Genomic DNA, 18,583 nt, shown 5'->3' with positions numbered 1-18,583 from the left:
CTGACATTAGATGTAGGTCAATTAATTTTCTGAAGTACCAGCTGTTCAAGGGACTGCTATCATGATTAAAGTTATCCATGATATAGGACAAATCTCATATAACATTAAATTGCCCATGGAAAAGCAAATGTGATGTTTGGAAACAATGGAAATAAAGTTCAGAAAGTATGTACTATGAAAGCTGACCTTGGGAAAATCCTGCTTGCATTTAAGGTTGAAGTGACACTCATCTCAATAATTTCCCCAAACTATGGACCTGGTAGCTGCTAGTTGATGTACCGTGGCAGGCAAGGTCCTTTTTGCAGCAAAATGGCAGTTCCCAACGCACGGTACATTTATGCTTTACTCCTAAAATCTGGTCATTGTACAACTTATCACATATAAAACACGCAAAGCTAGGTAAAAGAGATGTACAGTTTGTAAAAACTAATCTAATAACATTTATCATTTTCAATCTCCTCTTAAATTTAATAGAACAACAACTTATAATACCTGGTACAACAATACCTTAGAAATCTATTGTTCAAACGGGTTGAATTAATATGTGTTGAATAAATATAATACATTGGGAATATTTAGGTAAGACAAATATATTAATATGTGTTCAGCCAAGATCCCTTGAATAATTGTGGAATCAAATGTTTTATAAATAATGGTTTAGTGGAACAAAGCTTGCTAATTAATGTATTCAATGTTGATGGGATGTTGTGTAAGGATAGTCCAGAACTGTGATTGCCATCGTAGCAGGGAGATAATATGGCTAGGAATAGATAACATACTCAAAAGGTTGCTAAAAATCTGGTACAGTGGAAAGGTAGTAATTGGAAATTTAAATTATGGAGCCTAATCCCAGAGTTGTATGTGTCCTAAAACTCATGGGGCTGAATTTTGGTCAAATCTTGCTGTAGTCTATAATAGCTCAAGTTCATATCCTAAACTATTGTTTGTTCAAGTGGAAGATAAATTAATGCCAATGTATGGAGATCTAGAATAACATCAGCATATATAAAATGCCTTGACAATTAAAATTAAACATCCATCATTAATACAACACAAAATAGAACTATCTTGAGTAAGGAGTTTAAGTTACAGTGCATCAGGGCATAGAACACTCATACTGAGAGTGGGCAACAAAATAAGTACGGAATAGTTGGATTAAATCCTTACAACTGATTATATGCTAGAAACAGCATCAAAAAATGAGACAAAGAGCTGAGATCACCCCACCAAATTACTCCTTCTTCAAATGCCTAATCTTCTTTCCAGGCTTGGGTTTTGTGGCCGATTGCTTAGGAGTGAGCTCTTCAGCCAGTATGAGATCATTAACCGGTGTGGACATAACAATCCTCTTGGCAGGAGTGGTGTTGGAGCTTGCTTCTGGACTCGAAGTATGGTTAGCAGCCGAGTCAGCTCTAGCGCAAAGTGATTGTTCAGATGTTTGCGAGGCCTACATATGCCAAATACAAAGGAGTTACAATGTAGAAACACCATTGGAAGCTATGGAATCATACGTAGACAGTTTTGCTTATAAAACCGCATGACTACAATGTCAAACAGAAAAATAGAACTTCATTTTAATTCAACCTTTCCAATTTCTTCCACTACAAAGCTAACACACAATTCTGAAACATCTTAATATTATGGATCATTTAAATGTTGTGGATGAAAAATAAACAAAGGGATTGTAGTGATTGAAATATGCTAGATGTAAAAACAATGAAGTTAATCTCACAGCATTCTAGAATTGCTTCACAACACTTATAGATGATGAATTTTTGCAGACTGCTAAGCAAAACAACATTTATGGCCAGTGTTGTTTATATATGATAAATTGGAGATTTTGTGGAGCAGGGCTGGAACATGATTTGCATGAATATGCTACTATTGTGGAGCAGAGGTGGAACAGTCAAACATGAGTAACTTACTTGGTTTGTATTAGGAGCATTGGTGGAATTTACTAGAACAGGAGGATTGGTTGGATTCTGAAAAATGGGCACAAATATGGTTATTGTTCGCAGAATTAAATGTAAAGGTTTTAAGCAATTAGCATGACACGGATAATTATACCTGATTTGTGGTGAGGTAGTTGTGGAACTTGTTGTAAAGGTCTTCCTCATTAAGTATTTTCACGACTGAGAATTGGCGGTATTGTGATTGATACTTGATACGAAAGGCGAGTTCTCTATTCAGCAAGACATCGAGTTGAGCAGGCCAAATTTTTGGGTTGTCCTCTCCAGCCTATTGATAACAACAACTAATATAGTTAATAATAGTTAAACAAATAGACTGGACGTAAGAATGAAAGTTATGCGGCAATGTCAAACTCACCGTCTTCATAACTTCTCTTATTTCCTTAGCAGTCAGTTTAGTATAAGGAATACAATCCTTATCCCAAAAAACAAAGATTGCCTTGTGTCCATCATATACCACCTCAACTTCAACTTTGAATCTAAAAGGAATAGTACAATATAAAGTTAATGAAGGCATTACAGTAATAATTTACATGTATTGAAATGGCAAGAGAGGCTTCTTACTTGGTAACAGGTTTTGGATTTGCATTCCCAGAGGATCCAGTGCATGACTCAAAATACCAACCGTTTTTGGAGGCTCTTAAACCGACGGTAGTCCCAATCGTAGTTGCATAATAATCCTATTGCGTAAAACAGTATAAACTTGGTAGTTGGATAACAATTATCTATATAACATAAAAAATGTAGAAAGATCCAAATATGGAAATAAAAGGCAGACCTTTCCCAAATCAGAGATTGCTTGGATACTCTTGACCTCACCCAAGCTAGTCCAGAAGTTGTTAGCAGGTTGAATGGTTGAATCACAGGTTAGTGATTGGGAAAGGGCAGGTATATTGGACAAAGTTGTTGCTCCAAAACTGAGAGAATAATATATTAGTATTTAACATGCTGCAATATCATAGTAATCAATTTATTAAGATCCTTATTAGGTTCATATAACATTACCTAGCTTTGAATTCATCGACTTGTGGATGCTCCAAGTTTATGTAAAGCCTTGAGCCGTTCCATGCATTAGATAGACACGGGAAACCTGAAACTGCCATAACATGTGATGGTTTGATAGTTAGATTATAAAACAATCATTCAAAAGTGGATTATAATAAATAAACAACCCATGTATATTTCAATAACATTAAAAGCAAACTGCCAAAACATGTTATGGTTTGATAGTTAGATTATAAAACAATCATTAAAAAGTGGATGATAATTAGTAAACCACACTTGTAAATTTTTTTTAACCTTAAAAGAAAACTGCCAAAACATTTGATGGTTAGATAGTTAGATTATAAAACAATCATTAAAAAGTGGATGATAAATAGAAAACAACCCATGTAAATTTCATTACCTTAAAAGCAGTTATAAATAAACGACAAACACACAAATTGAAATGGTAATGAAAACTGTATTTGGCTTGCACCAGGCATGTGTCAGTATGATGATAGTAGGCCCAGAAATGTTGTCCGGGGTAGTGTAGTTCATGAATTGCTTGCCGTAATCATCCCATAAGACCAGCTCAATGATATTTCCTTCGACATCACGTAAAGTGACGTTGACGCAAGATTTTCTACCACCACCTCCCTGTTGGGTCTTAACAACATCTTGCAACACTCCAATGACATCTGGAAATTTGAATGACAAAAAAGAATGACATAACTAAAGTATAAACTCAATGGCAAACAAAAAGGCATAAAAATGAGCAAATAGTATAAAGAACATATTAAATGATATCTGACCATATAGCAAGTCATGTTTGAAGTTCCCTTTGAGAAAGTTTTCAATCGGGTGAAAACAGAATTTGTGAGTTGGTATTTCGGGTATGGCGACATTCGTCATCGTAGTTCCTCCGTTGAAGACGAGCTTGAGTGGGTTAGAGCAAACTTTCAAAGGTGCGTCGTTGTTAACAGGTTCTCCATTATAAAGGAGAAAAGTGTCATGCTCCTTGACCTGTTGAACCCAATGGTTGAAGTCTCTGTTCCTGGTGGTGACATGAATCTTATCACCCTGTCAAAAGGATGAACAAAGTAATATATTAGTTTCACACAAATCAGTATAATCTATGAAGTAAAGAAAACCATAAACAACATTAACAAACGAAGTGACCTCTCTATCTTGAATGACCATTTAAATGTGCTGATAACCATTTTTTTCAATAACAATCCACAAATCAACAACCCTAATAGCCATTTTCCATATCTGGTTTCCCTTCACCAGATCTTTGATGAGAATCAGAGCCCTTGATATGGTTCCTGCGTTAAATGACAAGTGTGGCTTATCAGAAATATACATAAAAACCACAACTTTAAGCAATAAAATCGGTTTTAGAGTGAAAAGGAAAAGCAAAACAAAGATATTTTGGTTTCGAACAAAGATACAACAGCACAAAACTTTCACAAATATATGTGGAAAAAATACAGAAAAATCACAACTTTAAGACAGGAAACCGGTTTGAGAGTGAAAAGGAAGAGCAAATCAAATGTTTGGAAACAAACAAATATACAACAACATACACATTCAAGAAAACATTCAAAAAAACATTCAGAAAAACCACAACTTTAATACACCAAACAGGTTTGAGAGTGAAAAGGAAGAGGAAATGAAATGTAAACATGAAACAAACAAATTTACAACAGCACAAACATTCAGAAAAATCACAACATATGGAAAAACGGTATGCTTCGCAAAACTTTGAAGGAAGAGCAAATCAAAGAGACTGTATAAGATGTTTACGTTTGGAAACAATGAAAGATACGGTAAGCTTCGCAAGATGTTGAAGAACAATTTCAGCGGTTTAGGCTGAGATAGCGATACGGCGAAGATAGGGGTGGAAGAATGATACCTGAGCGTTTGAAATCGTTGGAGTTCGGAGAAACACGGAGCTTGAGAGTTCTGCAGATTGTTGAGAAGGAAGAGTGAAAAGGATTGCTTCTATAGACTTGCAAAAGAGTGTATTTGGAAGGAGGGAAAAAGGTTGAGTTAAGTACAAAAAGTGTTGTTGAAAAGTACAGAGAGTTAGGATGGGTGGCCAATGAAAAGAGCACGTTTGGCCAAATGTAATTTTGAATTTGTTAATTACAGAAACATCCTTTTGCTTGGGGTAGTTTATTTGGATAGAAGGGTTAAATAGTAACTTTGGTCAATTTATTAGTATTGGGTAGATAGTAGATAGATAGTAGATGTATGTGTTATAGTTGCCTTTTTCTCATTTAGGTGGAACTTCGTTTGAGAAATGGCAACTACAAAGAAGTTTTACTTTATTTTTTCCTAAGTTGTTGTATATCTTTTTCTTTTTCAGTTTAAGTTTTTCTACCTTTTAAAATTATAATAAAATTTTTTTTTAATTTATAATAAAAAATTATTGATTAATAATTAAGTTTTAAGGAGGCTTTTAAATCGAGTATTTAAATTTCTGAATAAATTTATTTTTTAAAAATTCATAATTTTAGTTTTTGTAGTTTTTAAGTTGTTTTAATTCAAAATAAATTATAAATTTTAGAATTTTCAAAATAAATACATAATAATTTTTTGACATAATTACAGCACGGATCTTTAAATTTTTTTTATTATGATAAATTAATCATTTAATTTACCAATGATAACAATAAGCCTTTGAAAATGACTTTATTTTAATTTCTTTTATTTCATTATTTTAATTAAATGATCATCACTTATTTGTCACTCTTATCTCTTCATCTAATTCCATTGAACAATAATAACCAAATAGGAATATTTGCACGATCAATAATTTCCTGGAGTCCGTCATCCAATGTTGTTGTTCCTGCTCCTTCTACCTCTGAAAGATCTAATGTTGTATAGCAGCTTCAAAAGCTTCTTACCACTCAGTCACGTGTCCTGCCTTCCTCCTATATTAAGGGTTTGCACTCTTCTTTTTTGTTAGGTTTATCTTCTTCCACGCTGATTCTAAAATATGGAGCATCATTTCATATGTCATATGATGATAAATCATTTTTCTTTGAATAATGCACCATTTATGTCAGTTATGAGTGTTGATGGCACTCATATGCCATTATCAGGGATTGGTTCTGTCTCGACACCCAATTTGTCATTTTATGATGTTTATCATATTCCTAATCACTTTGAGTCTTGCTTCTATTAGTCAATTATGCGATTCTGGTTACTCAATTATGTTTTGTCCTAGTTCTTATTGTGTGCAGGATCCTCATTCCAGGAGGCCGATTGAGACAGGCCGTAGACAAGGGAAACTTTATGTTTTGGATTAGTTGAGAGTCCCAGTTACTGCAAGTTCCACCTCTAGCACCCCAACTAATTTATTATCCTCTTTTCATTTGAATTATTCGTCTTCTAGTTTTTATTTATGGCATTACTATGTTGGACATGCCTCTGCTTCTAGATTAAAGTATTTGACTTCTACTCGAGCTTTAGAAAAGTTACAAGCCACTGATATTTCAGACTGTTGTGGTTGTATACTTTCTAAATTTTCAGCTTTACCATTTAATAAAAGTATTTCCATTTCATATGCACCATTTGACTTAGTTTTCTCTGATGTATGGGGTCCATTATCGCTTCTTACTAAGGGTGGATCTAGATACTATGTTTCGTTTATTGATGACTATACTCGTTATTCTTGGGGTTATCTTATGAAAAATTATTCTGAATTTTTTGACATTTAGTGTATGTTTCGTACCATGGTTAAGACACAACATAATGTTGTTATAGAGTCTTTCCGTTATGATTTAGGTGCTGAGTATACCTCTAATAAATTCTCTGAATTGCTTGTTTTTAATGGTATAATTCATCAAACATATTGTACTGAATAGTATGTAGTTACTGAAAGGAAACACCGTCACATTATTGAGATTTCTCATTCTCTTTTATTGTCTGCCTCGATTCCTAATGAATTTTAAGGTGAAGCAATTCTTACTACCGTTCATGTTATTAATAGAATCCCATTATTCGTCACATTAGGTTTGTCTCTCTTTGAAAGATTGTATAACTTTATCCCTAATTACTCCTCTTTAAAAGTGTTTGGTTCTACTTGTTTTATTCTTTGCCGACAAGTACAACGTAGTAAGTTATCTTCTTGTTCTACTATATGTGTTTTTCTTGGCTATGGAGATGTTCAAAAGGGTTATCATTGTTATGATCCTGGTGCAGAGAAATTGTATGTTTCTCGTCATGTGGTTTTCCTTGAACACAATCCTTTTTACTCTCTTTCTTCTGATTTTCATATTACTAGCAGTTCAAAACTCACTCATATTGATCCTTTTAGTCATAATGATAATGGTTCTTGTGATTGTAATTTTGAGAATTGCAAGACTGATACTATATCTACTCTAGATATTGATTTCCCGCTTGTCACCATGGATTCCCAATGTAACACACGGAAATTTATTTAATTAATTAAATAAATTATTCAACGATTTAATATGGAAATTCGATCGAAGTTGGATTTATATGTTATATTAATATATGTGTGAGAGCGATTAAATTATTTAGTCGGATTTTAATCGGAAGAGAAATATTATTGGAAATAATATTAGTTTAGTCGATGGATTTGAGTTATAGGTGAGAATAGCATTTTTGGGGATAGTATTAGTAGGCCCATTAGTTTATTAGGAGACCTATTATTATTATATTAGGTTATGTGTTACATAAGTTGTAACTAGCAACCAAAAACCAAACGAAACAGTATGTAGCATTGAGAAAGAAAAGGAATAAGGGTTGGAGGCTCCAAGTGGAAGGGAGATCAATTGGGAGAAGTTGTTGTCAAAATTTATGATGGGTAGTATGTAGCATTTTGGGGTATATATTTATGTTTTTGCGTATTAAAAATTGCGATTCGTTCCGTTAATATAATTGATTTGCGTTGATGAATTGTTTATGTTAAACATGGTTCCATTTCGTTGCCTATGTTGTGTTGAAATATAATGTTCCTGGGTATAATTGGAATTGAAAATAAGGAGAGTAGTAGTATGTATGCGTATAAGTAGTTGCAGGAAGTTACAAAGAAAATTGACGAATCAAAGTGGGGACGGGGGGTCTCCTTGGAAGGGAGGTCGGGCGCCCCAATGATGCGTGAATTGGAGGCATGAGCCTCATCCCTAGTGGCGGTGGGCGTCTCATGCTATTTAAGGGGGGGACCTGCATTTGTTTGTATTGTTGAAATAGGTGATTTTATGTTGTTTTAGTGTGACGATAGGCACCATATATATATGAATTAGCTTCAGTTTAATTACTTACTTCAATATTCCATTATCTTAGTATTATATCTTAGTACTATATTAGACTGGTTCTAATAAATTAAGAGTTTGTAGAATTATATGGTAAGGTCCTAGTAATTATTTAATCTAATATGCACACAAACTTAGTAAATAAATGTTTACCAGTGATTTCTGATAAACAACCGCTAATTGTTTAGAGTACATTTGAACCATTGGTGATAGAGTTTGGTGCGGAATTCATGTTTTGCCATGGTTAGGGCATTGAGATTTTCTTCTTTGTTTTCACGGCTGCAGCCGGTTTTAAAGCAAACAAATCGCGCCATTAAACTCGCCATGTCTGGTTTATGAGATATGTGCTTTTCTTCGTTTCGACTAACGTTGTTTTGCAGGTTTTTGAGATTCGAAGGTCTACCCGCAGCTAAATCCGCAGCAAACCCCATATATAAATCCGCAAGTATCTTCAGGGAAGATGGGGAACAGTATGGGTTATACCCCAAAATTTGCCCGCATCTTCTTTAAGAAGAAGGCAACAGACTTCTGTCTAAAAATTTGGAGTTTCATATAATCTTGGATTTTATTTCACAAATATCCTGATTTTATGAATACTCGGTTTTTAGAATATTTCTTATACGGTATTTTGGTTCGCTGTTGAATTTATTCTTACACAAACGCCAAGTACTGTTTATCACTTCACACACGATGTTTATTTGAGATTTATTTGCAGATAAATAGTACTGACGCAATTGGTACCGAAGTAAATTTTTTGCAGGCGCAGAGTCCGGGGATTCAGACTGTACTGGTAACAATTAAATTATTATTAGTTTTTGTTTCCCACTAATTTTTGTACTATATTATTATTTTCAAAATCTCTTCCTTTATTTTCAAATCTCTTCCTTTCTTTTCAAATCTCTTTCTTTCAAATCAAATCCTAACTTTATTCCATACATCTCTCTTTTCAAACCCTACCATACACTTTCTTTCAAATCCTACTACCACTCAAATTTTCCTTTTTTTGTACGGTATCACTTCATTCCCCAACGTCTCTATCCTTCTTTTCACTCTATAAATACCTCTCATTTTTTCCATAAATTCTCACATCAAATTTCAACTCACTTCTCAAACTTCTATCTCATAATTATTTTCTCTTCCTCCCCGGCAAAAATGGCAAAGTGGATGGATACGTTTTATATTATGGTCATCACTGTTTTGGTGGTGATCATGTCCTTTTTCTGTCTGCATAGTCCTGAAAAATGCGGACCTGGGTTGCTTACACTACCGGTCATCTATATGTTGTTATTTATAGCATGGATTTTTAATCGTCATTTTTAAAGTTTGACGTATCTTTCGCTTTCAAATAATGCATTGTTCATTAAATTTGTCGTACTGTTCATTATATTATGTAATATTTGTACTGTCAGTATTAAATGTCGTACTATCTATCGTACTTTCGTTTAATTATCAAGATAATATTATGTGTGTTTTCTGCTAGTTAAATATTTATTTTTCTGTGCATTAAATATTTTTCAAGATTATTATCGGTAATTTCGTTTGCGTACGGTATATTTTTTTTATTTATTATGTTTTTGTTTTTCTAACAACTCAGGTAAATAAATTTTCACCATTAACACAACAAAAAACAAAAAGAAAAAATTAACTTTAACTGTTGAGTTTTCACTTTAACTGTTACGTTAATGCCCGAACAGCCAGTTAACAGTCAAACCCGCTGAGAACAAAATTCTCCGTGTTTGTACCATCATTCAAATCAATCTTTTGCATTTCAAAATTTCAAGATTTTTGTTCTAGAAGTCTTCTGATAATCACATGATCAGCAGAGACTCAACACTGCACAAAAATCAGGTACGCTTAACTGTCTCCTACACAAACAGTCCCTAACTAGGGTTTTTGTTTTTTTCAGGAGAACAAGCTTTTTGAGACCTCAAATGGATTTCATGGATCTCCATATGTCTCAAAGTACCCCCAGACAAATTTTCAAACTTCAATTCGCTCAGTCGCACAGTCAGCAGCTCAAATAGTCAACAGACGACCAGTTTGACCGAAAAGTCAACAGACAGTCAAAAATGAAATTTTTATGTCAACATCCATATTTTGTCAAAAGATTCATCATTTGATCAATGGTTGATCATAATTCATCAAGAAAAGATCAGAAATCAATAAAACCCTAAGTTTCAAAATTAGGGTTTTCTCCTAAAAAGTCAACTGAATTTTGACCGGCCATAAATCTCTCCTCGTTCATTCAAAATATTCCAACAAAAGCTTGTTTTGAAGGGAATTCAATTATCTTTCAAATGAAATTGATCCCATGGTCATTGGATTCACCATTTGAAAAATATGAGCCAGGACATTACAGGTCATTTTCAAAGTCAACAAAAAGTGGTTTTTTGTCAAAGGCCATAACATCAAGATAACTTCTCGAAATACAAAAAAGTTTCCAAAGTAGCTGGTAGAGAACATCTTGAGGTTTCTAAAAAGTACAAGAACTCCTTCATATAATCAAAATTGAGGGAGATATGCCTTGTTGAAGTTGGCTATTTTTTAGGAAAATGCATGAAACCAACATTGATCAAAAATGTTTTTTTTCCAAAATAGGCCAAGTATTCATGATCCAAACATGTTTCTGATGATATTAAAGGGCTCCCACGACCAACTTGAGGCCCATGGCATTTTTATTTCTTTTTTAATTTAATTTTATTCCATTTAAAGTTAAATTAAAAGAGAAATGGTGCAAGATAATGATTCAAGGCTTTTGTAATTAGCATGAGCCATCAAAATTGATCCAAACTCTGCATCATAGAAGTACATGGCAGGCCTAGAGCAAGAGGGATGAAGAAAATCAAGCCATGGCCAAGAAATTCAAACTTTTTAATATTAAAAAAACCAAAAGTTCAAAAGCAATCAAAGCTTCTTAGCTTAAGTTTGCAGCACTCTATTGCTTATATATTACTTAGGACACTTCAGTAGTAACACACCCAAAGATCCATCAAGAGAATAGCTCACAAACTTCACAAAACTAAGAAAATTACAAAAAAAAACCTTAAATTTCGTGTTTGATTTTGCAGCTAGTTTCAAAGCAAACTAAGTCCATAAATCATCTCTTGGGACCTGTTTGGGTAAGTTTGGATCAATAGCCAAGTTCATAAGGACCTGAAACTCGAGTTCCATCACTCTCCGGTTTGGTAAATTTTCATTGAATTCAAACTCTTCATTTATGCGTTGTTATCATGTCTAATGGTTATGGTTGAGTTTATAATGATCATTAGGTCAGGTTTGAACCCTAGCATGAGAGCTCTAACGTCCAGAACATAGGTTGCCATTGTTAACCATGTGTTTACATTCTTCTTCGAATCTTCTAAACCAGGCCGTTTCAAGACAAACTAATACCACCAATGGATTCCTAGACCTCGAGGAGAAGAAGACCGAAATTACTGTTTCGGTGGTCAGCAAGTCCAAGGGTGGCTGACTAGCTTGCGTGGCGTCTTCCTTTCCTCTCATTGGCCGGTTAAAGCGTTGACAGTATGCATGCCAAAACAACATAACGTGATTGGCTATGGTTTAAAATCTGGGCCCCACTCACTTAAACTAAAAAAAAAATAAAAATCATTTGAATCAGACTGGGCCTGCGTATATTTGTTATTCACACCCCTTGTTTCTGGCCCATATGCAATTGTGAACTAAAATCAGTTCATCTTCAAACTGCAAAATACACCCCCTTGTTTAATTTAATTAAATAATTTTAATTTTTGTATTTAATTTAAAATCAATCAATCACAAAACACAAAAAATATTTTCTTTTTACCATTAATTTGATAAAATGCTTAATTAATTTTTGACATGAAAATATTTTATTTTTCTTCATAATTGAAATATTTTGTTTAATTAATTAGTTAATATTGCTATATATATCTTTTAATTATTTCTAACCTATCAAAAAATCAGAAAAAATATTTTCTTTTTATTAAGTTAAGTTTATAGATTATAAACTAATTTTGTACATAATTAGAATATTTTTCTCTTTAAGTTTAAATTATTTGTATAATTATTTGCATAATTATTGATTAATTAGCTTAATAATCTCCAAAACAAATTTCAAAAATCCCAAAAAGAATAATTTTAATTTAAAGTTAATTGACACACAATTTGGACATATTTTAGATTTAATTTTTTAGGTTTAAATTTTATTTCTAATTCCTAGCCTTTTTAATTAAATTAATCATGCATTAATTTTAATTAAAATCAACCATCCAAAAAATCCAAAAATATTCTTCCTTTTATCTTATTACAATTTAAATCCATAGATAAGTGTATAGATTGTCAAAATCATGTAAATAGCGTAGTTTACATTTCTCGCACAATCGATGTAATAGCGTAGATTTATTTTCCGCATTTTACATTCCCACATTTTAATTTCTGTACATATAAAACCGCGTGTATGTCAAAGATAATAACTGAAGCGCTAGATCACTAATTTCAAAAGACAAAAATATCTGAAAATAAAACACAATCATACTTGCACCTCTTAGGGTAATCCCTCTGTTACTCTTTCCAAAATCAATTCTACTGTTTCAAATGCAATTCAAATAATTTCTTTCTGTATCCAGTCAAAGAAAATTTTCTAAAAGAAAATAGGAAAGGACCTTATAAACCTACGGTAGATCTCCTAATTGCTTGCTCAAATCAAACAAAACAACAAATGTTTCACATATCACTATTTTTCCTAATCAAAACTTTCAAAAAAAGACAACACTTTGTTTATATCCAAACAAGGATCATTACGAAGTTAAAAATCTTTTTTTCAAAACATCTTTCGAAAGATAAAACACTTTGTATACATCCGCACAAGGATCATTACAAAGTTAATTTACAAAGGTATTTAAAACCACATACAAGCATTTCAAAGCAAGACAAATGATTCAAAACAAGTGAGCTAAGCAATTAAGAGCCCATAAATAACCATGGATACAAAGGGGTGCTAACACCTTCCCTTTGTATAACCTAGCCCCGAACCCAAAATCTCTTAAAGGTCTTTTTTTGTTTCTTTTATAAACCTTTCCTTAATTGGATAAAATAAAAGTCGGTGGCGACTCTCTGATTTTCAAAACTCAAAGAAGAGTCAGTTCGTATCCCACGAGAAAAACCGAGGACGACAGTATGCATGGGAAGTTTGACCAAAGGCGTGGCGGTTCCCTTGCATGCTATTGGTCGTCAACACATCCCTACCCTCTCTCTTAGCGTGATTGGGTGGTCAACAGAATAGGGGGCCCACGCGTTGATCTTTGTTTTTTCCAATTAATATGCTTTTTAATATTTGTTTTATATAAAGTTAACAATTCAAGTACGCAGTGCAGGTGGTTGGAGAATGAGAGGAGCGACCATAATGTTGCCGGTTCTATTCCCATGCAAGACATTTATTTTTATCCCATTAACCATCTGTTAATCCCATACGCGCAGTTCACTTGCGCATACGATGCGCCATCAGTCAACGACTCTTGGATCTCAATGTTGTTTGATCCAGCGTCCCCAGATACGCAAGTCCATCATGGACACTCCCAGGCGCATAACATAGGATCGTTACCCAGGATCTCTTATTTAATTATTTAGATTAATTAATAGTTAATTATATTTGATTTAATTAATTATTTAGATTAGAATTAGAATATAAAACTAGGATTAGGGTTAGGAGTTTAACATTTTCCCCGATTATTCGATTTTGTCGATTATTCGACTTAATTGATTTAATTAGTTTTAATTAATATCAAATCACAAAAACCCTATAAAGATGTAAGAAATTAGGGTTTGCCCAATCCCATTGCCATTTGGCAAAAATATTAATTCGATTAATTCTTGAATAATTCTCTCCTCGACCCGACTAAAGCTATTAGTCGCATTATACGAGAGATAAAAGAATAAAACCTGAGACTTAATTATAAATTTAAAATACATTCAATTTGCTGCCCGCGACGATCGAATATATCGATCAGAGTAACCAACAATGCCCCATTAATCCGTTAACTATAATGATCAAATCTATTGATCATCGCATCTAACGGTGACATATCAAACCAGGATTGTACGCCCAAATCTAAAACACACTAAACCACGACACTACAGATTTTCATCTCTTCAATACTGCGATGTTCAAACTTCGATAAGCTAATTCAAAATACCTTGTGAACATTTGCATTTCAAAACTACGATAGGCCATTCAAAAAGCCTTCAAACACCTCCATAATCAATTCTAAGGCGTACAACCCTGTGCCCGAACTACGTTGACTCTGATTCTCCCTAAGGAGATACGTAGGCACTTGAATAACTAAGGCGAGTCCCCATCCCTAAAACCTCAATTCCTCCAAATCTCACTTTTCGCCCTTTTCATTTCTTTAGCTATTAAATCCTAATATTTTATCCATAAAAATTGACCTTAGATTCAAAACCTTAGGAAAGGGTTGAGGGTGCCTAACACCTTTCCTCGACCGGATTATAATAATCTTACCTCGATCTCTTAACTGCGTAGGGTTTCCTATTCGCCCTTCAGAATAGGTGGCGACTCTAAAAGCTAATTTTTAGGGCAGGTTGCTACAACTTCGAATGTAAAAACAAGATAAATGATCTTTTAAAAGAGTTTTCGATGATACCGGAAATAAATGACTGGATTGTAAATAAACTGAATGTAAAGTCTTTCTAACTTAAATTGTAGTAAATAAATAAACGGTAAATGTAAATTGCATTGAATAAATAACATGAATGATAAAGATGGTGTTCTTCATACATACATTGTTTTAGTAAAAACTCTATTCTCTTACGTCGGTACTTTGAGTAATTTTGTGAATTTTTTGTATGTTAATTCGAACACACCAAACCTAAACACTTAAACTCCTATTTATACTACTTCGACCCAAATGGTCTCTACATAGATTACTGACAAGTTCAATATTTCAAATGTTACTTCGCTTCAGATGCTTCCACGCGTTTGTCAGGCAAAACTTGTTCTATATGAATTTTAAATCTTCCCGCTCAAAGCTTCGACTCTACCAACGTTGCTGTCGAAGATCACTTGTGAAGATTACCAAAATATTTTCAATCATAACCTTTGACAGAACCGAATCTTCCTCTCCAAGAAAAATATTTCAAAATAACTTTACGATAACATTTTTCTTCATAACACAACACTTTAAAGCATTATGATCTTTTGGTCGAAATCTCCAGCTAACAATAAAATTATAGAATTTTCCAGTAGCTATGTTAGTATGAATTGACAGAGATATTGTTCAGTAATAATAAATAACAGAGAAATGTATTTTGTAGCAATGACATATTAAAGTAGCAGTAGTGTATATAAAACCTTGACAGAGATTAGAAATTATAAAGGTAGGTTCTTGTAGCAAAATCCTAAATCAATGACAAGGTATTGGCTAATAGTAGCAGAGTCATTTTAATGGTGGCAGAGTTAGATGAAAACAATACTAATTTAGTTAACTTAGCTAAATTAAGCGGTATTTTAGTTTTTCGGAATCGAATGAAGATTGACGGGGTAGTTCGTATATATTTTTAGGTAATTCTGATTGGTTGTTTTTGTTGAAAATCATGGCGAATACTTGAATTGGAGGTACTGTTGAGAATATGTTGGTTTTGTCCCAAATTTGGACAGGTTTGGTCGTAGGCTTAAATAGTCAAAGTTGAACGTTGATTAAGTTATAGTTTAAGTTGTTGTTGTTGTATTGATTGTGTTGTGATATTGTTGAACTGATGTCGTCCATAACTCCGTATAACATTGCATTGATTAAGTTGGGCTTGATGGCATCCTGTTTCAAGTTGTTGAAATGCCTCAATAACCTGACATCTGTTTAAATCAGGATTTCTACTCCAAATGGCACCACATGCATAGGCATAGTCCGAGTTGCATTTGCGTCGCATTTATATAAGTCGCTATGTTGTGAACTGAAGTTGTGTATTGGGTTGCTCTGAAGTAGTAATTGTATAATCCTTTGATCTAATATATTACTTATCATGCATTGGTTTATATGATTCGATATCCCACCTTTTATTTGTTCGACGTTGCCTCTATATTGGTAACGTGCAGGTAGCGAGGAGTAAGAACTTAGTAGCTTATTGGTGTCGTCGCTCTGATACGTAGCACTCGTGGGGATTGAACGCTTATTTGATTTTAGGTTTTTTCTGGTTGAAATAAAGTTGTTATTTTAAAAAGTTGTTGTATTGATTAAGTCGTTTAAAAGATTCTATGTTTCTTTTGAAGTATTAACATTGTGAATCCGCTGCAGTTATTTTAATGAAGTTGAATTATGGAAGACTAAATAATTGTTTAAAGTTCTTCTAATTATTATGTGCTATGTATTCATTATAATTAAGTTATTTTTCCGTTGGTTTTCAAGTTGAAATGGAATGCCTCAGGTTAAGTTGAACCTCCTATAATTGTTGATCCTCCGCCTCCTCATTATCCCTCTCGTGATCGTAAGTCAACTCAATTGCCTAATTTTGTCTATTCCACTTTCTCGGCTTCTTTTGCTTCTTTTCTAACCTCTTTGATCCTTCTTCTTATAAAGAGACTATTCTTGGCCCTCTTTGGCAGCGGGTTATGACAAAAGAACCTTTTGCTTTACATAAAGCAAATACTTGGAAATTAGTACTTCTTTCTCCTGGAAAACGTGTTATTGGGTCTCACTGGATATACAAGATCAAAACTAAGTTTGATGGGTCAGTTGAGCCTATGAGTGGGAATCGAACTCATGACCTTTATGTATATTTTACAACGGTTGTTTAATATAACCATTGTGATAGGTAGCATGTTACTTAGTTTATCATGAGAGTCACACACCTGTGGTAAAAAACATCATACTTATTATCACTCCGTACCTTATCACGGTTGATCAGCCATGTTGATATCAATTTTCCAACTGTAGTGAAAGGGTCTTTATATAGTATGGGTGTTTTTTTTTTCTTTTGAAATGTTTGTTGGTGTTTTTTCCTCGGTCTTCCATTAGTTGTTGTTGTGAACTTTGTATTTTTTGTTCTCAATTAGTTGATGTTGTGGACATTTTTGTGTGTGGCATTTTCTCTATTTCTCATTATTTCTCATTTTATTTTTTTTAGTTGATTAATTGTTTTCAGGTCACTAGAGCACTTGTAGTACTTTTCTCCTCCTTGTAGCATTTAAGGTTGATTTTTCTTAAAAAATATTTATCATTAATAAAATAGTCTTAAAAAAACGAATTATTGTAAATTCTAGAATAGTTTTTTTAATAAGTTAATCAGACAAAAAATACTATCATACACTACTATTAGGTGACCAATATTACCCACCAAAATATTTTTACAATACAAACGATAATACTTTGAAGGATTATTATAGTTTAATAAATTTTATTTCATTGTTTTAGTTTTATGGTCATCACTTATTTGTCATTCTTATTTTCATATGGCTCCATTGAACATTAATAATCAAATAGAAATATTAGCGCATGACTAATAATATACACACAATATAAATTAGGAAACTTTTTATTAATAATTATATTTCAGAGATTAGGGACATTTTTATTAATAATCATATTTCAGAGAAATACATTCATAGAGATCTATGGATGCATAAACCATAAAAAAAACTAGGGACACTTGGGTCCTCCTTTATCATTTTTCAAGTCATTATAGCATGGACATTCTTCCTTGTTACCAGATGTTCCAGATGGAACACATAAACATTTTGCACAACAAATGTTACAATACTCTAAACATCTCTCCTTATTTGAAGTTGCTGAACATCGCACATTACATGCTCCCGCACACTCTGAAAAATTAAAACAAGATTTTAATGGTGAGCAATGTTGTGTTTCTCGTATGATTACTAAAAGAGTATTGTTAAAAAAAATAGCTAGAGTTCATACCATTAGGATGAAGAGATCCTTCTCCACCAGCCTGTAGATTTTTATTTAAAAAATTAATAAACAGATGTTAGTATGAATAAACTCAGAATTATAAAACATATATCTAGAATGAAAGTAGATATTATTATTTTTTAAACTAAATAAATAGAAAAAATCAAAGCACTCACATAAACATCTTGGATCACAAAAGCTGTGACAGCCATTAGAAGAAATGCATAAACTAATTTAGCCATAGTTGTTGGTTGGTATTTTAGTCTCACTCTTGTTTTATACAAATTTTCTCCTTAGGCTTTAGAGTTATATAGAGGCAAATGTTAACACAATACAATTAATTTTATTCACTATTTTCAATTTTAATGTTGTGTTTATCTAGACAGGTTTTAATATAAATTAAAACAAACAAGTCAAAAAAATATAAATGTGTTTATTAAATTAAATT

General features: G+C 33.0%; 2 protein-coding genes across 2 annotated transcripts; both read right to left on the bottom strand.

The window, feature by feature from the left end:
• Nucleotides 1–2,238: 2,238 nt before the first annotated feature.
• On the bottom strand, nucleotides 2,239–6,519 carry LOC131649434 (uncharacterized). Its single transcript, XM_058919198.1, has 7 exons — nucleotides 6,388–6,519; nucleotides 3,764–4,031; nucleotides 3,521–3,649; nucleotides 2,976–3,066; nucleotides 2,749–2,887; nucleotides 2,535–2,650; nucleotides 2,239–2,449 (listed from the first exon to the last, which is right to left on the bottom strand). Exons 1-7 carry the CDS (start codon nucleotides 6,517–6,519, stop codon nucleotides 2,239–2,241), a joined length of 1,086 nt encoding a protein of 361 aa, XP_058775181.1.
• Nucleotides 6,520–17,865: 11,346 nt separating this feature from the next.
• LOC131646337 (peamaclein-like) lies at nucleotides 17,866–18,377 on the bottom strand. The gene is made up of 3 exons (XM_058916403.1): nucleotides 18,312–18,377; nucleotides 18,145–18,175; nucleotides 17,866–18,047 (listed from the first exon to the last, which is right to left on the bottom strand). Exons 1-3 carry the CDS (start codon nucleotides 18,375–18,377, stop codon nucleotides 17,866–17,868), a joined length of 279 nt encoding a protein of 92 aa, XP_058772386.1.
• Between the last annotated feature and the right edge of the window lie 206 nt (nucleotides 18,378–18,583).

Source organism: Vicia villosa, linkage group LG2, assembly GCF_029867415.1.
Source record: "Vicia villosa cultivar HV-30 ecotype Madison, WI linkage group LG2, Vvil1.0, whole genome shotgun sequence".
Taxonomy (NCBI): Eukaryota; Viridiplantae; Streptophyta; class Magnoliopsida; order Fabales; family Fabaceae; genus Vicia; species Vicia villosa.
The sequence above is the reverse complement of the archived record's forward strand: the minus strand, read 5'-3'. Positions and strand labels throughout refer to the sequence as shown.